This window comes from Mustela putorius, unplaced genomic scaffold (assembly GCF_011764305.1).
Source record: "Mustela putorius furo isolate JIRA1106 unplaced genomic scaffold, ASM1176430v1.1 tig00003853_pilon_pilon_pilon, whole genome shotgun sequence".
Lineage (NCBI taxonomy): Eukaryota > Metazoa > Chordata > Mammalia > Carnivora > Mustelidae > Mustela > Mustela putorius.
In genome coordinates this window covers 41,957,653-41,982,078 of record NW_025422005.1, presented here as the reverse complement: position 1 = coordinate 41,982,078, position 24,426 = coordinate 41,957,653, and the positions used below count along the sequence as shown (strand labels likewise).

The following is a 24,426-nucleotide window of genomic DNA, read 5'->3' as shown; positions in this document are numbered from 1 at the left end:
CTCTGCCTTCTGCTCAGGTCATGATCCCATGGTCCTGGAATCGAGGCCCACATTGAGCCCCACATCAGGCTTCCTGCTCAGCAGGGAGCCTGCTTCCCCCGCTCTCTCTGCCTTCCTCTCTGCCTAACTTGTGATCTGTCTGTCAAATAAATAAATAAAGTCTTAAAAAAAAAAAAAGAAGAAGAAAAAATGCTCAAAATCATTAATGACCAGGGAAACGCAAATCAAAATCATAATGAAATAACACCTCACATCCATTAGGGTGGTTAAAGCAGGGAGTCACTAAGTGTTGGTGAAGATGTACAGAAACTGCAACTCTCATACATTGCTGGTAGGAATATTAAATGATGCAGACACTTTGGGGAAAAGTCTACCAATTACCATATAACCTAGTAATTTGACCCCTGGATATTTACCCAAGAGAAATGGAAAACTTGTACATGAAATGTTTATAGAAGCATTATTCATAATAGTTAAAAGGTAGAAACACCACAAATATCCACCAACTGATGAATGGATAAATAAAATATGGCTTATCTACATAATGGAATACTATTTATTTAGCAAAAAAAGGAATCCTGATATGCCACACAGCATGGATGGACCCTGAAAATAGTATGCTAAGTGGGGCACCTAGCAGGCTCATAGAGAAGAGCATGCAACTCTTGGACATGAGTTGAAGCTCCATGTTGGATATAGAGATTACTTAAAATAAATAAACAACTTTTTAAAGATTTTATTTATTTATTTTGAGAGAGAGAGAGAGAAAGGGAGAGTGCATGCATGAGACTGAGAGAGCACAAGCAGGGGGTACAGCAGAGGGAGAGGAAGAAGCAAGCTTCTAGCTGAGCAGGGAGCCTGATGTAGGGCTCCATCCCAGGACCCTGGGAATGACCAGAGCCGAAGGCAGATGCTTAGCTGATTGAGCCAGCTAGGTGCCCCAATAAATATATATAACTTAAAAAAATAGTATGCTAAGTGAAAAAAGGCAGTGACAAAAGATCATATATTGTATGATTCCATTTATATAAAATATCCAAAATAGGCAAATCTATAGAGACAGAAAGTAGAATACTGGATGCCAGGGTTGAGAGGAGGAGGAGTTGGAAGGAAAATGGGAAGTAAATGCTAATGGTTACAGGGCTTCTTTTTGGGGTGATGAAAATGTTCTAAAATTCATTGTGGTTACAGTTAGACAACTCTATGAATATATTAAAAAACCACTGAATTGGGACACATTTTAAATGGGTGAACTACACGGCATATGAATTATGTCTTAATTAAGTTGTCATAAAAAATATTTATAGGGGCGCCTGACGGGCTCAGTTGGTAGAGCATGTGACTCTTTATCTCAGGGTCGTAAGTTCAGGCCCAATGTTGGGCATGGAGCTTATGTAAAAAAAGTAATTGATAAAACTGTAAATAAATATAAGACTAGAAATAAATAAATCAAAATATTAAAGTTAACTTTTGGTCATATGCTATCAGTTTCTTCTCCGAAAAAAAAAAATCAAACTTTCTATGCAGCACAGATTTCTATAATCAAAAAACATTATTAAAATATTTACATATTATTTTACAGTTTACAAAGCGCTTTCACATTCACATATTTGACATTATAATAACTGAGTAAAGTGGGTAACAAACACATCATTTTATAAATAAGGAAATAGCCTTCATAAAAGTTAAACGGCTGGCCCAGTGTGACATAGACTACTTGGAAGCCCAATCCTATTATTTGTTCTCTTTTTCTACATTAATAAAGTCTTTTATTATCTGAACACACAACCACCTGTAATAAAGACTACATATCCCAGGTTCCTCTGCAGCTAGATGTAGCAAGGACACATTAGAAAAATTTCAAAGGAAATAATTAATCAAATTCAACTTCTGCCACACAGAACTTTGCTTATTCTCTCTTATTTCCTGAGTTGTAACAATGAATTCTTCCTGCTTTTTCTATTCTTTATTGTACCATCATCCTAAATATTAAAAATTCATTAGTCAGATGAAATAAGCTACACTTTCACCTCATTTGGTAAATTTCAAAATAATCTATTTATTTTGCAGAAGAGAAAATGGATGTAGTTGTATAATTGCCAGAGGGAAGATATATAAACCTTTTTATTTTTAAAGATTTTATTTATTTATTTGACAGACAGAGATCACAAGTAGGCAGAGAGGCAGGCAGAGAGAGAGAGGAAGGGAAGCAGGCTCCCTGCTGAGCAGATGAGCAGAGAGCCCAATGCGGGACTCGATCCCAGGACCCTGAGATCATGAACTGAGCCGAAGGCAGAGGCTTAACCCACTGAGCCACCCAGGCACCCCTAAACCTTTTTTTTTTTTAATTTTATTTATTTATTTGACAGAGAGAGATCACAAGTAGGCAGAGAGAGAGAGGGAAGCAGGCTTCCTGCTGAGCAGAGAGTCCGATGCGGGACTTGATCCCAGGACCCTGAGATCATGACCTGAGCCGAAGGCAGCGGCTTAACCCACACTGAGCCACCCAGGCACCCAATATATAAACCTTTCTGAGAACATACTTTTAGCAAGACACTTAGCAGAACAAACCCAGGAAGTAATGAACACTTAGAATATTTAAGTAATCATTCTTTTTTTATTTTTAAGAGATTTTTTTTTTTTTTAATTTATTTGACAGAGAGAGCACACACAAACGGGGAGTGGCAGGGAGAGGAGAAGCAAGCTCCTTGGAGAACAGGAGACAGATGCAGGGCTCTATCCCAGGACCCTGGGATCATGACCTGAGCCAAAGGCAGGCACTTCACTGAGCAACCCAGATGCCCCAATATACTACCTTTTCAAATTTACATACCAGTTTGTTTTGTTTTGTTGACAGACAGATCACAAGCAGGCAGAGAGGCAGGCAGAGAGAGAGAGAGAGAGGAGGAGGAGGCAGGCTCCCCGCTGAGCAGAGCCCGATGTGAGGCTCCATCCCAGAACCCTGGGATCATGACCCGAGCCGAAGGCAGAGAGGCTTTAACCACTGAGCCACCCAGGCGCCCCTACATACCAGTTTTGAATATAATATCTCAGCTGATACTCAAAGTGGGCCTGTGATGTGAACAAGGATAATCACCCCCATTTAAAGATGAAGAACAGAGAGGTTATGTATCAAGCCAGTGACAGAACTAGAACTGTAATTAGGTTATCTAAGATCTACTCCAAAACCTAAACTGCCATGATTCCCCAAATCCTAGTAATTAAAGCTAACACAGAAGTATTGAAAGATCAGTGTTCCTACCTTATTTTTAAACAAACAGCAGCACAGGAAGACTAAAAAAGAAACGATAAAGCAGAAGCTAGAACTCAGTGTCTAAACAATTCATCTCTTGGAAATTCCTACTCAGATTTTCCCCCTTAACAACTAGGTACACCACTGCCAGAGGAACACAGCTCCTACTAAAATAGCAGGAGAGAGAGGAAAGAGGTCAAATCTGACTTCATTTGAATCACAAAGTAATCTACACAGTTCTAAAGATAAAAGAATTTCTAGGATGAACAAACAGGAAAGTTATTTTTAATTAACTGAAATGGATTCTCAATCTGACCTAACCCGGGTCTTTAATCCGCAGCTCCTATTGGTACACTAAAGTATTACTGAATGCAACCTACTGTTTATTTAACAGGGTTCCTTAAGCAACGTAACAGGCACTTTGACAACTCTGAGCCTTTTTTTTAGATTAGTACTTTTACGTGGGAACATCTCACATGTCCTTCAAATTCAGTCAAACATCCCTAGTTTGGGGATGCCTTTGTTAATTTCCAAGGCAGAATTTTACTCTCAGCACCTGACAAATTAAACTGCACATAACAACAGCTTTTAGGTACTGAATGACAGCTATGTGGTACTAGGCACTAATCTAGCTTCTTCACATATGCTTGCAATCTTCAAAAGTTTGTTTTGAACAAGGGAGATAAACAGGCTCAGAGGGGCGCCTGGTGGCTCAGTCAGTTAAGCATCTGCCTTCAGTTCAGGTGATCACAGGGTCCTGGGATGGAGCCCTGCATTGTCAGGATCCCTGCTCAGTGGGGAGCCTGCTTCTGCTTCTCCCTCTTTGCTGCTCCCACTGCTTGTGCTCTCTCGATTTACCAAATAAATAAAATCTTTAAAACAAAACAAAAAAACTGAGGTTCAGAAAAATTAATTTAGGGGCACCTGGGTGGCTCAGTGGGTTGGGCCTCTGCCTTTCACTCAGGTCATGATCTCAGGGTCCTGGGACCGAGCCCCACATCAGGCTCTCTGCTCGGCGGGGAGCCTTCTCCCCCGCCCCCTCTGTCTGCCTCTCTTCCTACTTGTGATCTCTCTTTCTCTCTGTCAAATATATTAATAAAATCTATTTTAAAAATTTAATTTACACGTCAAAGACAAACAGCCAGCAGATGGCAGAAAAGAATAAAAATTAAAAGTTATTTTTCATGAAACACTAAGCCTCAGGTTCTGGTTCAGACTTCTGTAGATACAAGAGTTCTCTTAATTTCTACATCCTATGAATCAAGCACCATTACAATCTGCATTTTAAAAATGGGGAAACTGAAGTTTAGGTTAAATATCTTCCTTATATTTACACAGCCAACATGTTGCTAAACTGGGACTCCCAAAACAAGAATGAGACCACCATAGTCTATATTTTTAAGCTCTTAACCACTATGCAAATTCTAATCATAATTATTGAGTTCATACTACTTGTTAATATATGCTGTATGCTATAAACTATGTTAAGCACTTTACATACATAATTTCATTTACTTTTCATAAAAAATCCTTAAGTTAAATTCTTTCAGTATCCCCATTCTACAAAGATGAGGATACTGAAGTTTTGAGAGGTTTATTTATCTATGATGATACAGCTAAGAAGTGGCAGAGCCAGAATTAGACTCCAGGCAATCTGACTGTAGAGTTCAGTTTGTGCTTTAATAAATCATTACATAGGCAGGGACCCTGGGTGGCTCAGTGGGGGTTAAAGCCTCTGCCTTCCCAGGGTCCTGGGATGGAGCCCCACTTCGGGGCTCTCTGCTCAGCAGGGAACCTGCTTTCCCCCTCTCTCTCTGCCTGCCTCTCTGCATACTGTGATCTCTGTCTGTCAAATAAATAAATAAAATCTTTAAAAAAAATCATTACATAAGCTGCCATTTATATTTGATTCCAAATCTAGGTTTCTTTTACAATCCCATATTAATCAGTTTTTATGACTGTATGTCTCCCCAACAAGACCATGATGTTTTTCAAGTTCAAGGAACCTATTAACGGCTTCTTCATATCCACAGCACGCAGCATAGTCCCTGACATTTGCTGATTTAAAAAAAAAAAAAAGAAAAGAAAAGAAAAAGGAGTTCAAATTAGAAGACTAGTAAAGGGACTTGCCCTGTGTCACAATATTTCTAAGAAGTGGGGCCAAGGGGTGCCCGGGTGGTTCACTTAGTTAAGCACCTGCCCTTCAGCTCATGGCATGATCTTGGGGTCCTGGCACTGAGCCCTGTGGCAGGGTCACTGCTCAGCAGGGAGTCTGCTTCTCCCTCCCCCCTCTTCCTGCTTATGTTCTCTCTCTCTCTCTCTCTCAAATAAATAAATAAAATCTTTAAAAAAACAAAACAAAACTGGGGCTAAGACCCCACCAAGATCTGTTAATGATAATAAAGTCCATACCTTTTCCACTATACCATACTATCTCTCAGAACAATTATAACTTTGGCTCTGATATAAATTCCAAAAAACAATTTGAGGGCCATGGCTCAGACATGAGGTGATAATGCTGTGGATTAGGGAACAGGCAATGAAAATGGAAAAAAAATCAAAAGTGAAAAATAATTTGAGGGAAGAATTAACAACATCAAGTAAGCATTTCTGAACCCCCAGTATTTAGCACGATGCTTGGCACTCTACTAAACAGGCAACTGTTATTTGAAGGATTGACCAACATTCATATAGCATACTTTTGACATATTATTATCTCATTTAGAACTCACAACAGTCTTGTGGAGCTGGTATAGTAGACACTATTTTGTATAGGAGAATACCAGAGCTCAGAAAGAATAACAAACCCAAATTCATCCAGTTAGAATGTGGCAGAATCGAGCCAAGGTATCAAGGTATTTAATATCAAAAATCTCACCATTTTTTTCATTTCATGTAGCACCCTCTGGTGAGAGAGGAAGGGAGGTGGAGGAAGGGAAGCTGGGATATTAAAAAAAAAATAATAACTCCAAGATTTAATGTAGGAGTTAACCAGGGTAACCAGGGAGGAAAAAAAAAAGTTGTGGGGGGGGGCAAGAGAGAAGCATGATAAACCACAGGAGATAAAATGCTAAAAGTTTGGGCAATTTTGGTGAGTGCTATGTGAGAATTCCTTGTATTATTTTTGCAACATTTTTAAGTCTGAAATTGTCAAAAAGTTAGAAAATAAAAATAAAAAACAAAATAGTGGATATGGAATACTTCCATAACCTCACTGACAAAACTAGTAAGAAGACTAGGCAAAGCATTCTTTCTTCAGGGGAATTTGTTGTAGTCATGGAGAGTTTGTTCTGCTCAGGCAAGGACAGAAAAGGAACTAAGGCTCCAGTGAAAGAACTGAGCTGAATATGCAGATTTAAATAGCATCCCCTAGTAGTGACAGCTGAATTGTAAGAATAGATAAATTCTCAGAGGGAGTGATCAGGAGAGATAACTAAGCCCTGTAATTAACTACCACAAGTACAGCAAGTGGAGAATGACTTGGTCCCTGAACAATCCCTGAAAAAAATACCCTACAGCAAATAGCTAAAACAATAATTCCAGTACAAAACAAGAGTGCAGTTCTTTTTATTTATTTTTTTAGTTAATGTGGTGGTTTTTTTTTTTTTTAAGATTTTATTTATTTATTTGACAGAGAGAAATCACAAGTAGATGGAGAGGCAGGCAGAGAGAGAGAGGGAAGCAGGCTCCCTGCTGAGCAGAGAGCCCGATGCGGGACTCGATCCCAGGACCCTGAGATCATGACCTGAGCCGAAGGCAGCGGCTTCACCCACTGAGCCACCCAGGCGCCCCATAATGTGGTGTTTTCTAGAACAGGATATAATCCTGACATAGTGATTTATTCAAATAAAATTTGCCCAGATTGGTCCTCTCAAATACTGCTAGTAAGAGTGTAAACTGGGACAATTTGTCTGGAAATGAAAAAGATTCAATATTCATAAAAACACCCACATTCAAAAAATAAAATATAGGGGCGCCTGGGTGGCTCAGTGGGTTAAAGCCTCTGCCTTCAGCTCAGGTCATGATCCCGGGGTCCTGGGATCGAGCCCCACATCGGGCTCTCTGCTCAGCGGGGAGCCTGCTTCCTCCTCTCTCTCTCTGCCTGCCTCTCTGCCTACTTGTGATCTCTGTCTGTCAAATAAATAAATAAAATCTTTAAAAAATAAATAAATACAATAAAAATAAAATATAAAAAACAAAACAAAACAAAAACCACCAACACTCTTGGTCCAGTACTTCATTAGGTAGAATTTACCTAAAAATAGTAAATAATCAGAGATAATAACAAAGGATTTTACATAAAGGGACTTATCACAGTTTTTCTGACAAAAAAAAAAAAAAAAACCCAAACAACAACAACAAAAAACCCACACATTCAAATGGCTAAAATAGAAAGAAATGGTAAGCAAATCATAGTATGTCAATTCTATATAATACTACACAGCAATATGTATGTTTCTGAATAACTTTTAATGACATGGCAAAATGCTAGGAGTAGAATATTACTAAGCTAAATAAAAACTATACGAAGCAGGATTTCAATTAAACATCTACACAGCCATAGGAAATTATATTGCCTGAAAAACATTTCAGAAGCTTAAAAAGTTACCTCTAAATTAAATATGTTTTTTTTTAAGATTTTATTTATTTATTTGACAGAGAGAGAGAGAGATCACAAGTAGGTAGAGAGGCAGAGAGACAGGCAGAGAGAGGGGGAAGCAGGCTCACTGCCGAGCAGAAAGCCCGATGCAGGGCTCGATCCCAGGACCCTGAGACCATGACCCGAGCCTAAGGCAGAGGCTTAACCCTCTGAGCCACCCAGGCGCCCCTAAATTAAATATGTTGTAGTGTATCTATACAGAAGAACAAGGGAGAGATGAAATAAAAAAGGACAGAGGATACCTCAAGGGTAGGGGGTTATGGCATAGAGAAACACACGGGGTAAAACTGCAGTGGTCAAGTTCTATTTTTTAAGTTGGGATGCCAGGTTTTTAGCTATTTGTTTATTATGTTTCATGACTTACACAAATGTTTCATATGGCTTTCTGAACATATCAAATTATTAAAAATGGAAAAAGACTAAAATAAAAATTAGTGAAAATGAAGAAAAGCTGTTTCTGTGCCTTTTTTTTTTTTTAAGATTTTATTTATTTATTTGAGGTGGGGCAGGGGAGCAAGCACAAGCAGTGGGGGTGGCAAGCAGAGGGAGAAGCAGGCTCCCAGCTGAGCAAGGAGCCTGATGTGGGGCTTGATCCCAGAACCCTGGGATCATGACCAGAGCCCAAGGCAGCCACTTAAGAGACTGCCTCTGTTTTTGCTTTCCAAATATTGTAAGATAACCAAGAAACTGTCATTTTATCAAAGATATTTTTCAATACGTGTATTCAAACTAAAAGACATTTTTATTAGACTCAGTAACATTTTAATTTTGAATGAAAACATTTATGTATATATACACATATAAATATGTAACTTCTCATCACTGCTCTTATACCTTTTTCTTACACAGTCTTACATTCCCCAGAGGTTTAAATATCTGGTAATGATGGACTGGGTTGCAAAGGAGTCTTGAGAGAATTTGCAGAGGAAAAGCAGAGGAGCAGCTATGATATAAAAGGGAAACAGAGAAGAAATAAAATGAGATTTTTGAGAAGCATATCTGTGAACTCCGTTCTACTTTACAATGTTCTAAAATTTGCAAATAAAGACTTAAAGAGTTATTCTGAAATGACTTTTTGGCTCCAAGGGATTGTGCTGCATGGATTATGACATTGCTAGATACATAGACTAGATACAAAGGAAACAACCTAAACAGTTATACATAAGCAATTAAAGAATGTATCCTACTATTATGCATATAATTTATACACCTATCTTCTCCTCTGCACCTGCCTTTAGATATCATAGAGCAGGGCCCTCCTTGAAGGAACAAAACAGAGGAAAAGGATGACTAGAATGAAAGGAAATCAGAAAAGTTTTTTTTTTTTTTTTTAAGATTTTATTTATTTATTTGAGAGAGAGACATCACAAGTAGGCAGAGAGGCAGGCAGAGAGAGAGAGAGAGAGGAGGAAGCAGGCTCTCCGCTGAGCAGAGAGCCCGATGCGGGACTCGATCCCGGGACCCCGAGATCATGACCTGAGCCGAAGGCAGCGGCTTAACCCACTGAGCCACCCAGGTGCCCCTCAGAAAAGGTTTTGACATGCATTACCTAGGGGAGGCACAAAAGGCTCCCAGATGTTGGGGAAAAAAAAATTAGGAATTTTCATCAATATACATCTGTCTGGCATTTCAATTTATAAAGCTTTTTCAAAACAATCATGACGACTCTGTGAGTTATGAAGAATAGAAATTATTTCTGTTAGGAACCTGAGGTTTACCAAAGTAATGTTCACCAGTGGTAGCCATGTTCCCTTTATATATGCTGTTCCTTCTTTCTAGAATGCCCTTCTGCACCTTTCCATCTATCAAGTTCCTATTCATACTACAAGAGCCAGTATCTATGTCCACATCTCCATAATGTCCCTCATATACCAAAACATAGGCAGATATAATCACACTACTTTGTATATAGCTCTATTACAGTCACCTACTTTTGCTTACATGGCTGTCTCCCCCTTTAGACTGTGATTCAAGAAAAACAGTTCTCAAATTTTTTTTTTCCTGTGGCCCAATTAGTGGGGCAGAAAAACTTCACAGCCTACCCACTTTGGTTCCCAAATTCCAGATGGAAAGAGTGTTAACAATGAAGTATCATTATAAGGAAATTTTATAAATACCTGGTTTAACAATAAGAAAATGAATGTTTCCTATTTGATTAACAATACATTGTCAAAGTCTAAAATTGGAAATTTTTATGTCAAAAATGTTATTAATGCAAATACACATCAACACACACGAGATTGACCAAATAAAACACAACAAATGACACCAATAATGAAGTTAAATTAATGACAATTCATAATTAAGATTCAAACCTAGCAACCATACAAAAACTACCAACTCAAGAACACTGCTGACGCACTGATTACAAAGCTCTCTTCCAAGAAATTACAGGAATTCCAAAAAGCTCCATTTGTACATATGCAGTAGGAGCTTTGTAACACTTGCAAGTGTCAGATTTCTTCATAAAAGACTAGAGTCTTTCAGTAAACTCCTAATCCACTAACTTTAGCTTTATGACTACTAAACTGCAGTAATACTTACTAAGTAAGTAGTCCTCTAGTATGGGGCCTTTAGTACATAAAAATTAATGTCTGAGGAACTACATCATTTATAAGCCCCTAGGAGTCAGGAAAGGATTTTTAGAACAGTTCATCATCTATCAGAGGAACTCAATGTCTCACATATTAAAACAACTAGAGTTAAGACCTGAGCCTTGGGGCCCCTGGGTGGCTCAGTGGGTTAAAGCCTCTGCCTTTGGCTCGGGTCATGATCCCAGGGTCCTGGGATTGAGCCCCGGAGAGCCTGTTTCCTCCTCCTCTCTCTCTCTCTCTCTCTGCCTGCCTCTCTGCCTACTTGTGATCTCTGTCAAATAAATAAATAAAATCTTAAAAAAAAAAAAAAAAAGACCTGAGCCTTATCCATTTTTGTGTCCCCTCCTCTGGTACAGAGCAAATGATCAGTGTCTACTGAGTATGTGAATAAATGAACTACCTATAAGCAGATTCCCTACTTTTTAAACACTGCTTTTTATAAGAACATGGTACAGTGAGGGGTAGGAGATAATGGAGAGAGGGCAAAAAAAAGAACAGCTCCTCAAAACAGCTTTTTCCACTTGACTACTTCCTAATAGCCAGAAAATGTCTGAGATATTAGCTCTCTTTCCCTCTCTTCAGAAAAGACACACTGGTATAAGCAGTACATCTTTTTGAACTGCTTTCCTTTCTTCAGAACCCAGTTCCACACCTTCCACACAACAGGATCCCTTCCTTCACAAAAAAGATCCCTCCTTATCTATCACGCATTAAAATCCTAGCTCCAGAATTCCTTCTAACTACAATGTCTCTGTAAAAGCCATTTCATTTTTGTGCCTCAGCTTCCTTATACATAAAATGATATTTGTAATAGTTTTCCTTTCACTTCATAAGGTTATTGTATCAAATAAACGATAAGAATATGCTCTGTTTGCTCTAAGACACTGTTACAAGGGACATCCATAAAGTGTATTCTTCCTGGTAATTAACTGAAAGAGAAACCTCATTACAGAGAGATTCTGGAGGCCACAGGGTCTGTCTTTGAGGAATCTCATATGGACTCATTAGCTCTTTCTAAACCTTCTCGTGGCTTTCTTTTAATCATCCTTAATCTTTTTTTTTTTTTTGCTTTCTTATATGCTCTTTCCTTAAAGTATTTAGTCATCTATACAACACTCAAGCTAGAAGCATTCTCAGTCACTCCCCCATGACTTAGTTATCTATTTTATAGGTTGGATTGTTTTATAGTTTTAAAAGCTTCATCGGTTACTGCCAGGGTCATGGTAAAGCAGCATTTCAATTATCTAAGCAGTAGCCCATCCATTTCTACCAAGTAGGGAGGTGGGGGACACTAGGAATTGTCTATATATCACAACTGTAGTCTACTATTGGAAGGGACTAGGGCTTCCACTGCTGCTGGCATGGCCAAAAAAAAAAAGGAGATCAGGCATCTTTTACACTTGGAACTGAAGCCCCCAAAAATGTACCTAATAAATTACTTCTTGAATGAACTAGTAAATTACTAGATTATAACTTGTCTGAAAATTGATTTCATTTCTTCTATTGACACCACTTCAGGAAAAATCTGGTATAAAAATATTAAAATTGCCTTAATTCCTCAAGATAGACCTTGTAGGTTTCAGGATCACTGAATATTGAGGTCTTCTGGTTAATTATTAGGAAAAAATACACTTTATGGATGACGCTGGTAACAGTGTCTTACAATAAACAAAGCAACATCACATCCTTTATTTCATTTGATAAAATAATCTTGTGAAAGGAGAAATATTACAAATTTCATTTTACAGATAAGGAACTAAGTTACAAAAATGAAGTGCCTTTTCCAGAGGCACTGCAGTTAGTAGGAAGAATACTGGACCTAGATTTGAATTCTAGGTGGTGTTACACTACAAATTACCTAGCTTCTCTGACCCTCAGTTCTGTCCTTGGTAGAATGGGGATAATATTGGCACTTACCTCATGATGCTATTGTTAGGATGAAGTGAGAAAGTGTTTAAAACCTGTAGCACAATGCCTGATAATTATTCAGTAAATATTCCCTTCCTACTAGCAATGATCTCACACTAGTAATATAAATTTAACAGACAGGTTTATGACTGTAAATTCTCAGAAGAGTCCATATCAAAACAAATAAGCTTCTTTGTCTCCCTATACCATCGGGCAGACATTTTTTAGTCTACCTTTTCAGAAAGGGTGTAGACATTTTAGGATCCTGGCTTTTTATAGATGTCTCAGTTCTAACTCGTGTGAATCAGGCTCAAAATCTCATTTCCTACCTGAAATGCTCCAGAACCTGACAAATTCTCCAAGAGAAGAGAAATGGCTCTGATAGTGCTCCTCTTCTTCTTCTTCTTTTTTTTTTTTTTTTGTATAGCTGGATGATTTTTTTTCCTTAAGATTGGGCCAGAAACCAGTGACTACAAAGATTACAAAGTTGATCATTTTATGTTTGAAAACAGTTCATTGACATCTCTCTGAAGGATTGTATAATATTGCTCTGAAAAGTGATGATTTGGGAGTCAGCCTGCCTAGTTTAAAGTGCCAGCTCTCCTACTTACAAAATGATGTAATCTTGGGCAAAGTACCTATCTCTCTGCACCTCAGTTTTATGGTCTGTAAAATGCAGACAATGACAGTATTTACATCATAGGGTCATTATCAGAATTAAATACATTCTAAGCACAAGATACATAGAACACTGACTGATATATTAACTGCTCAGTAAATACTACCCATTATTATAGAATATAAACTGTATAGAACAAAACTGTATTTTGTTCACTGCTATATTCCCAGAGCCTAAAATAATGCCTTCTACACAGTGGGCACTAAATGTTTATTGCCTGAACAAATGAAGAATCAGGCACAAATCTATTGTTAGGTGTATTTAAAATACTTTTGCCCCTAGATAAAAAGACTATGTGTCCATAGGGAAATATCAAGTCATATGTCTAACCCTGAAATTAAAGCATGGGAATGAAAGGCAGACAAGTGTCATGAGTTCACAGGTATAAGAAACTTCAGATACTGGACAATCTTTGACCACTCATTTTAGTAGTACTCCATGGGAAACCTCTTCTTAGTTTATTAGTTTTGGATTTGGGGGGTTTTTGGTGTTTTGTTTTGCTTTTTGTATTTTCTACTACTGATTCAACCAAGTCAGACTTCTAGCAATAAACATCTAAGATAACCATAGATATGCTATAAACCCTTCATCTTCTCCTTCCCCAAATACAATCATTTTACAAATGAGGAAGAAGGTGAAGAAGGTATACCAAGCGCACAGATATATTGTGTTCAAGGGTACAGATATATCAAACCATTTGAAATGGATTATGGGGATTTATTTTTCTTTTTTAAAAATCATCAACTATTCCTTAAAATTCCCTAGATGCCAGACAAAAACATAGATAAGGTGAGCCTGCGTGTATCACTTCAAGGCCTGGTCAGTGTGGCCAATAGCTATATGCTAAAGGGCAAGAAGTTAGAATTCTATCTAAAAAAAGATAAAGGCCTGGAAAGGTAAATAAATCCCCTTCCTTTCCACCTTAGCTCATGTAATAAAAAATCTAAGAAACAAAACAAAAATTCAGGTCAGTAATCACTAAGCATATGAGCAGATATAGGATTCATGAACTCAAGGAGATATTTCAGCATTATTTTTCTCTTAACTACTAGCATGAGTTTTGAAATACAATATGGTAAACAGAGAAGCCAGGTTAATAATGGAAAGAACACTGGGCCTGCAGTCAGTGCTGGCTCTGCCACTTACTAACTGTGTGATCTTAGGAAAATAAATTAACTTCTCAGTTTTCTTATTTGTAAAACTGATGCTAAACTTCTATCTTGACTACTTCACAAAATGGTGATGAAAAATAAATGGGATGTGTACACAAAAAATGACTTTAAAATATTAAAGTACTATGCAAATATTAACAAAACCAAAATTTTTTGGTATGAAAAGTTGGGTAATATACTCACGGAGGTAAGAGCTCAAGTGCCCTGATCCCACAGTGCTAGAGCTAATAGAATGTATCTACTATAATAATTTAGTTTTGACTTGCTAGAATCTTAAGAGGTGAAAGGGATCACAGAGAAGACTTAATATAACTTTTTCATTTTAGAGATGCTTAAATGGAGGCATAGAGAGGTGAACTGATTGGCCAAAAGGTTACAAGTTCTATGAAAAGAAAAAAAAACTGATATTATATAACCAAGAACATTCAAACTTTAAAAATGTCCTTAGAAAAGGAGAATATGACATTGCATAGGCATTAAAATGCTGGAGAGCTAAGAAAAATGTTCGTACAAGGGAGAACTATATAGGAAAAAAGAAAAAAACAGAAGATCTTTATACAGAGCCAACAAAATGTTTAAATATTTAACCACCCCTCTAGATTTATGAATAAATTATTCTCTTTACTACCTGTGTTTAAATATTCTATTCTCTGGAAGGACATCTGCACAAATTATAGACAAATAATTTTGAAGTGTTTATACAATGACATTGCTTAGCAATTCATCTGGAAATCATTTGGCTTCCTCCCCCAATTGTTCCTGCTGAACTTTTCTAGACAGAAACATACATATATCCCAGGTCTAAAGTATCACTTGGGCTAGTAAGAGAAAAATTATCTGATCCAACATTTCTTGCCCACCAAACCTCCTTTTCCCCTCAGGGGACCTGCAGAGAGTATTCATCTTTCTTTCCATCTTTCATGATTCACATCTCAGTCAACATTACCTGATCAGATTCTCTACAAAGTGCACACACTCTTCTACTGAACAAATATTTACCTACTTACTATGTCTTAGGCATTATGCTAAGTGTTTAAAAAATAAAGTTGAAAAAACTGTCCTTGTTCTCAGAGAACTCACAATCTGGAGAGCCATCCATCTTCCTTAACTAAGAAAACCAAGTACAGGAGAGGCATATAGAAAGGAGTAATCCAAGGCTGCCTGAAGGTTAACTGAAGGCTCTGCAAAGGAGATAGGCCTTAAAGGGACACTGAAGGTTTAATAGTCAAAAAGTTAAGAAGGGAGAGAGCATTCTAGATAGAAGGAACAGTAGAAGCAAAACTTAGAGGCACAAAAAACTAATAATGTGTGCTCAGTATTACTGAACATAAAATGCAAAGACTTCTCGCATAAACTGATTAGATTATTAGATTAAAAGACTAGATAAGGGTCCTAGTATACTGTGCAAAACACCTTCATTTAGCAACTATTTGCTGAGCCCGTACTATGTGCTAGACACTGCCAAGTACATAGGATACAGACCTTTGTAGATCCATTGCTGTCTACATACATGGCTGCCACCTGAGTTGTGCAGTACAACCTGTGTGGCCCTAGCAACCCTGTAAGACCACTATAAACTAACTGGACCCAAACTGCAGGCTCCTTAAGTATGGTAGAGTCCACTAATTCACACACACGCCCAAGTATGCTCTATATACAATAAAATTTTGAAACATACACTATTTTCAATGCCGTTAAAATTGAGAGTGCAGTATCATTTTAAAAGTTAAAAACAGAACTACTCTGTGATCCAGCTAACACACTACTGGGTATTTATCCAAAGAACACAAAAACATTAATTCAAAGGGATACATGCACCCCCTACATTTACAGTATCATTATTTACAATAGTCAAGACATGGCAGCAGCCCAAGTGTCCATCAATTGATGAACTGATAAAGAAGATGTGATATAGATACATGTGTGCGTGCGTACAGATGTGCCCGTGAGTGCGCGCACACGCACGCGCACGCACACACACACACACACACACACACAGGAATACTATTCAGCCATAAAAAAAGAATGAAATCTTGCCATTTACAATGATGTGGATGGAAGTACAGAACATAATGCTAAATAAAATAAGTTGGACAGAGAAAGAGGAGTATCAAATTTCACTCGTGGAATTTAAGAAACAAAACAAAAAAGCAAAGTAAAAAAAAACAGAGTGTCAAAGCAAGAAACAGACTTTTAATTGCAGAGAACATTCTGATGGCTACCAGAGGGGATGGGGTAGGAGTTAAACAGGTGATGTATCACACTTGGCGTGATGAGTGTCAGGTGATACACGGGAACTGCTGCATCACTCCACTGTACACCTAAAACTAGCCTAACACTGTATGTTAACTAACTGGAATTAAAATAAAAAGTTAAAAACAAAACAAAACAAAACCCACTGGGTGGCTCAGTGGGTTAAGCCTCTGCCTTAGGCTCAGGTCATGATCTCAGGGTCCTGGGATCGAGCCCTGCATTGGGCTCTCTGCTCAGCAGGGAGCCTGCTTCCCCACCCGCCCCATTTCTCTGCCTACTTGTGAGCTCTGTCAAATAAATTAAATATTAAAAAAAAAAGAGGAAATGCGGTGATAATTATATCCAATATGACTTTTCATTTATTGGAAATGAACTACATATACTTTCAATATTTTATTTGTGGACATAGGCTTGCAAGTAGCAGCATGAAACCATTCCTTTTGTCATTTAGAAATAAAAAAGAACAATTATAAAAACCTTCTGATTCTTTTAAGTACAAAAATGCAAGAGTTCCAAATTTAAAGTTAAAAAGTCAGTTCTTATTTATTTTGATGCCATAAACATAATTTCAATCTACACTGTAACATATACTCATTTGAAAATATGACAAATAATGCTTTCTCTTACATTAATGTGTCATTTGTTAAACAGGAAAAGGCTAAAACTTCTTTTAATATATTTTGTTCAATATATTAGTGAACTATGTAAGTAATTTAAAAACTAAGTACATTTTACTTAAAATTATTCCTTATACCACACAAAATCTATTAAAAAAAAAAAGTTGGGAAGCGCTGACTCTTTTTACAGGACCTAATATATGATCTTTGGGAAACCTACTATTTGTAAATAAAGGACTTTGGTATAGTAAATTTACTTTAATATTTTCATAAATCCCTAACAGCAACATATATGAGAACTAAAGCCCAGTGAGCAAAACTGCAAAGCTGTTAGTGATTCTGTGCTTCCACAACTCCATAGTAATGCCTCTATGGAAAATACACTTTGCCAAAAAGTAGTGTACTCTGGCACCACTCTAACTTTGTATTTTATTTCCTTTTATTCTTCCTCCTCTAGTTTAAATCACCACTACCATAATAAGCCTAGGGTGAACGTTCACACACACTTATTTTCAGCTAGAGTACTGCAATAGCTCTTCACATACCAAAACAGGTTTCATACTGATTTAGATAACCTTCAAAATCTCTTAATTATGATATTCCTTCAAGAAGGTAGTCTGGGTCTTTCCAATGAGGCCAAACTCATAAGCCTATAACTCAAGGTCCTCCATGATCTGACCCTAGGCTCACCTGGTCTCATCTTTTCCTGTACCCTCGATCCTAGAGCACATCATGCCTGCTTTGGTCCCAGTTTTTATGCTCAAGCTGGTCCCTTTGCCTAGAATGGTCTTCCTTCCCAAACTCTTAACCAATAAAACTCCACTTGCTACAACCTCCAATTCAGATGTCCCTTTTTCAACAATGCCTCCCTGACTTTCTGATCATCCCCAAAGTCATTTAACAAATATTTATTGAGCATTTATAATGCACCAGGTATTATGTTAAGTGTTAAAAGATAAAATGGTGAGCCAAACAAACATGGTCTCTACTTCACAGAGCTAGTATTTTTTCTCATTGGGTTGCTATGAGCATTAAAATATATAAAGCACTTAAAACAGCTCTGAAAATACACAACCATCTTCAATAAATATTAGCCTAACCATACTATCTAAAATAGTTGCCACACACTCATATACCTTTGACCCTTAAACAGGACAGGTCTGAAATGTGTGGGTCCACTTATACACAGATTTTTTACAGTAAAGTACTGTAAATGTATTTTCTCTTATGTTTTTTTAGTAACATTTTTTCTCTATCTTATAAGAATACAGTTTATAATACATACAACATACAAAGTAAGCATTAACTGACTATTTGTTATTGGTAAGGCTTCCAGTCGACAGTAGGCTATCAGTAGTTAAGTTTTTGAGGATGTAAAAGTTATACTGGGACAGGGGTTGATGCTCCTAACCCTGGCAATGTTCAAGGGTTAACTATACAATGTCACTTTATATTCTACCCTGATTTCTTTCTTTTTAGCACATGTGGCTGCTTCTCGTTATAATTATAATTGATATATATTCTATGAAAGAGGGATACAAAATAGACAAGGTGTAACTTAGGGGTTTTTTTGAGGGGTATGCAAGGCAGATGAGGTTTCCCTGAGTTCCTTGAGAACTAACTCCAGGATACAGAGAGTTAAGCAGGCTAAAGACAGGTACCACCACAGATCATTCACTGTGCCATTCTATTATCTGGTTTTCCACAATCCAACTCCTATAATTTAATCTTTCAGTTTTCTTCCTAAAAGTAAAATCCTGAGAAGCCAGCTGTGACTATCCCATACAATGATCCCACAACTTTTCCTTTCTTAGCACACTTTGCATTTTTTTAAATTATTTTTTAAGATTTTATTTATTTATTTGACAGAGAGGGACACAGTGAGAGAGGGAACACAAGCAGGGGGAGGGAGAAGCAGGCTTCCTGCTGAGCAGGGAGCCCAATGTGGAGCTTGATCCTAGGACCTGGGGATCATAACCTGAGCTAAAGGCTAAACAACTGAACCATGCACAGGCCCATGTACACTTTGCATTTAAAATTACTCTTTTTGCTTAATGTTTAGATTGTCCACAAATACAATATATAAAAAGGCAAGGATCATATCTATTATTATTTGTAATATCCCCAGTGCCAACAGTCAATGGCACTCAAAAAATAAAATAAAATAAAAAGTAAGAACTACATCTTAAAGCTGTGGTTCTCATAGTGTTCGTCACAGAACAGGAACATCAAAATAACATGAGTACTTGTTAGAAACACAAAAATGCAAACTATGAGGCCTTACTCTAACCTAATCAAACTCAGGAAGTGGTGGCACAAACCTCCAACTGATTCTGACTTATGGTAAAGTCTGAGAATCCTTGTTTTAGATATCTTAAGTATTCAAAACACAACATAACAATGAAAATTTTGAAAACTAAAATACAAAGCTTTATAATAATGTTTAACTCTATTTACTGAGTGCCTACTACATATATTGCAGATGGAAGTAGAAAACAAGTAGCCTCTATGTAATTCTCAACTCATAATAAGCTAATACTTTGCATTCTCTTCACTTCTCCCAGATATACACTCTTACTCTGCAGGTATGTGTTTTAACAAGTGAAGAAAATCAAGTTAGCTGCAGGCAAAGTCGAAGTTATAGTCATACGTAATGTATCTTTCTAGTCACATTTCCTACTATACATTCTCTTTTCCTCATCTCTCCATGCTAAATAAAGGTAATCTGTTACCTACAATACACCTCAATTACTTTCTACTCATATTCACAACAAAGCAGTCTTTGCCTTTCCAAAATGATCTATATAAATCATATTCATCTTTCTGACACAGCTCAAATGACACCTTTGGATCCTAAATACCCGGAAAGAGTTTAAATTTTCTCCCTCTCTACTCATACATTTATTCTCAGTGGGATAGCCAATGCTTCCAAAAACCTAGAAATTTGGTGTCTTAGGCAGAACAGCTTACTTTATTCTAAAGAAATCATCACATCTTACTAAATTTACTTTTTGTACCAAAAATAAAATTCTCCAACTCATTCTTCCATGTAGTTCCCTAATTGTCTCAAATTTCAGTTTAAGATCATATGAGAATACAAAATGAATCATTCAAGCATGTACATGGCCTGGGCACTGGGAATAACAGGAATAAGTAGGCACAATTGCTGCCTAGAAAAACCCCACATTTCAGGAGGAGAAGCAGGTTACCACACAAAGGCAGTGTGATAGACTGTGTATGTGAAGAGTTGTTGTGGAGGCAGACACAGAAGAACCACCTAACAATGCAGTCAGTTAGACAAAGTTCACAGATTAAAAGATTCTACAACAAACCTCTTTCCTAAAAAAATGAATGGGGTAAAAACAAAAACTGACTAACCTCCTAGAACATGATTACCAGGACTTGGTTTTAACCAGAATATCTTTCTCCTCCCAGAGACCAAAATTTAGATTGCTGATATGATCAGCAATGTGTTTATTAAATACACTGCAAACCATGTGTAACCCCACTCTTTGAAAAACCAACTGAAGCTTCAACTTATTTTGAAACAAGAAGGAGAAAATTTGCAAATATAAGGGTCTCTCAACTAAAGGCAGGGAGAGCAAAACAAACGATGGTATTGGTAGGTATTAAAGAAGACTGGCACAATCTGACCGCCAACCTGATTTTCAGTCATCAGATGCCCTGGTCTCTGTCTCCAAACAAAAACAAACCGTTTGTTCTAAGTAATGGTTAAGCCTGCAAGTACAGATTTTTAAAAAATTTCCCTAGCTGTATGTACCTCCACATTAAAAGGCGCTCAAAATAAAAATACGTTTCAAAGCACGTTTAATTATTTGTCAAAGGCTAGATATCTCAAAAGGTCATAGGACGGATGCTGGCCGTCACCCCATGCTTCAGTCCAAAACACACTATCACCCAGGTTTTGCAATAACACTAGGCAATACGGAGTCCAGGCTTTCACCAATACTTCCCATCTCCCTTCCCGTCTACAAAAAAGATAAAGAAGAAAGCTTACAAATCCCTATCTGCCCGCCCCACTGTTCCTGGGAAGCAATCGCCCTCAAATTGTTCCTGCATAGACCCCTGAAGCCTTAGAAGGAAATGGGGACAGCTGTGAGAGCGGGGGAGAAAGGACATCCGATTAAGGGGGAGAGGAAATGTGGCTCGTAGAGGACGAAGGGGAGAAAGGATACGGAGAGGAGGGGGCAGTGGAGATAAAATAATGAAAGGGTGTAAGAAGCGAGAGCAAAGAGCAGGACGAAAATTGGGAAGAAGAGAGGTACAGAGATCCCAAATGAGATAAAAGCAGCAAAATGGCAGAGGAGAAAAGGAAGGTCGGGTTAAAGGACGAGGAGGGGGCGGCAAAGGGGAACGCGAAAGAAGCTGTCACTGGGGGTGATTAAAAAAAAGGGTGTCACCGAGGAGAGAGCTGGGGGGGATGTCACCCCAGCAGGTGGACGGGGAACAGGGGAAAGGAGAAGCGGGGCGCCGAGGGGGACAGTAACAAGCGGATGAGGTAAAGGCAGAGGGCAGAGGGGGCACCAGAGCTAGGGAGGGGCAGGCCACGGGGGCTAGGGCGGCGTGCGGCGTGCGGCTGCCGCTCGGGCAGGCCTCGTTCCCTCACCATGGCTGCGCCGGCCTGGTCCTCGGACGTGCAGCCTCTGTCCTGGGTTCGGCGGCGGGCCGGGCCTGAGCCCGCCCCCAGGCTGAGCCGGCGCGGGGGCTCCAGGAGGCTCCGGGAAGCGGCGGCTCCGGGCTTGGCCCAGGCCTCGGCCTCCTTCTCTCAGAAGCTGGACGTGCAGCCGCCGCAGCCGCAGCCGCAGCCCGACCCGGAGCGCAGACTCCACCCCGTGAGACCCGCCCCCACCGGCGAGCGCGTTTGGTCCCGCCCCCTCCTCACTGCGCAGACTCCAGGAGTAGCCTCCCGGCGCCTGGCCTTTAAAGGAGCCACACCCCCTCAAATCGTAGCTTAACCTCTAAAAATAAGAGCTTCAGGTATTACGTCATAGCAGGAGATTGGAGCCTTTACTCCTTTCAGTAATCTATAGACACTTGCTTTTCCTGTCCATTGTCATTCGTTACCATTGTCATAATTCTTGGTGATTTCCGTTCTCTTAGATAATTCTTTCAATGCCTTCATATCTCGAGTTCCTCTCCACTAGGTATCACCTTTGCCTCAGCTTCTCATTTCCATACTCTTTCTTTTTTTTTTTTTTTTTTAGATTTTATTTATTCTTCAGAGAGAGTGGGAGAGAGAGCGAGCACAGGCAGACAGAATGGTAAGCAGAGGCTGAGGGGGAAGCAGGCTCCCTGCTGAGCAAGGAGCCTGATGTGGGACTCGATCCCAGGACTCTGGGATCATGACCTGAGCCGAAGGCAGCTGTTTAACCAACTGAGCCACCCAGGTGTCCCTCCATACTCTTTCTTTAGATCTCATTACCAATAATTGTAACCCCTGTATAATCTCAATTTTAATCATCCCACTCTCTCCCATCACTACACACTTCATTTCTAGGTCTCTTCCTCTAATACCCAAATCCAAAACTTCACCTTCTGCAAGACTCAAAATCCACTGATCCTACTAGCTTTGCACTATTCCTTACATGGCCCTTATATCCTCACTTCGCCCTTGAACGTCCTTGAATTTACATTCTGTCATCCATCATGAAAATCATTACTAGCTATTAGCCTTCATTTCTCCAATCCTGCTCTCCTTTCCTTGTGCTCATCTAATGAAACTCTAATCCTAAACCTGCAGCAAAACCGAGGAGAGTGGAGAAAAATCCAGAATCATACTGACTTGGCTCTCTTTAAATCTGATAACCTACTATTCTCAAATAGGCCCTTAATGCTTATCTACATTGCTCCCTGTCCCACCGTATGACTGTTTCATATCTTTTTTCAAACCTTCCTCCCTCATCCTCACTTAACTGATGATTTTGCTACTAATTCACTGAGAAAATGAAGCCGAGAAAGAGAGATTGAGAGAGAACATCCACAGCCACCATGATTTCCAGCCTATCTCTAACTGCTCTTCCTGTAATTCTGTTGCTATATTCTGCCTTCCTTTCCTTAGTAGGCATGAACACTTGACTTTTAACTGAGATCAAACTCTTCTTAGCACTTCTCAAACTACCTGTGCTAAAAGACTTTTTTCCCTCTGATCTCAAACCTAATTTTTGTAAAATGCAATAAAAACTAATTACTAAAACAAGTTAAATTTTAAAACAGACATACTAAATGCAAGCCCAGATCATTTTTTTACCATCTTCACCATTTTTTTTTTAAAGATTTTATTTATTTATCAGGGTGGGGGGAGAGCGAGCGAGCACAGGCAGACAGAATGGCAGGCAGAGGCAAAGGGAGAAGCAGGCTCCTTGCCGAGCAAGGAGCCCGATGTGGGACTCAATCCCAGGACGCTGGGATCATGACCTGAGCCGAAGGCAGCTGCTTAACCAACTGAGCCAACCAGGCGTCCCCATCTTCACCATTTTTTTTTTTTAATGATTTTATTTACTTATTCGACAGACAGAGATCACAAGTAGGCAGAGAGGCAGGCAGAGAGAGAGATAAAGGGAAGCAGGCTCCCTGTGGAGCAGAGAGCCCGATTCGGGGCTCGATCCCAGGACGCTGAGATCATGACCTGAGCTGCAGGCAGCGGCTTAACCCACTGAGCCACCCAGGCGCCCCCATCTTCACCATTTTTAAAAGTACAGTTCAAGGGCATTAATCACATTGTTGTGCTGCCACCAACCACCAACCAGCTCCTGCACTATTTTCATTTTGCAAAACTGAAACTCTGTACCCATTAAACAATCACCTTATTCTTTCCTCCTCCAACCCCAACAGCCATCACTCTACTTCCCATATCTATGAATTTGACAACTCTATGCCAGACTTTTTGTTATTAAATTCCACAGATAGGGGTGCCTGGGTGGCTCAGTCATTAAGCGTCTGGGATTGAGCCCAAGGTCACTCCTGTTCCACAGGAAGCCTGCTTCTCTCTTTCCCACTTCCCCTGCTTGTGTTTCCTCTCTCACTGTCTCTCTTTGTCAAATAAATAAATAAAATATTTAAAATAAATAAATAAATTCACAGACAAAATTTTTCTAGGGCCACCTGGGTGGCTCATTCAGTTAAGTGTCCAACTCTTCGTTTTGGCTCAGGTATTGATATCAGGGTCATGAGATCAAGCTCCACGTTGGGCTCCATGGTCAGCAAGGAGTTTTCTTGAGATTCTCTCTCTCCCTCATCTCCTGCCTCTCCCCGAACTCACACTCTCTATTT

At 38.9% G+C, this 24,426-nt stretch overlaps 1 protein-coding gene across 2 annotated transcripts in view; it reads right to left on the bottom strand.

Moving 5' to 3' along the window:
* Positions 1-22,001, bottom strand: part of ZYG11B (zyg-11 family member B, cell cycle regulator) — an 86,766-nt gene extending 64,765 nt beyond the window's left edge. For both annotated transcript variants that reach the window (XM_004774445.3, XM_045064530.1), the window contains exon 1: positions 21,764-22,001. In XM_004774445.3, coding sequence (XP_004774502.1) covers positions 21,764-21,766 — 3 coding nt within the window. In that variant the 5' untranslated portion in view covers positions 21,767-22,001. The remainder of the gene's footprint in view (positions 1-21,763) is intronic.
* Positions 22,002-24,426: the final 2,425 nt, after the last annotated feature.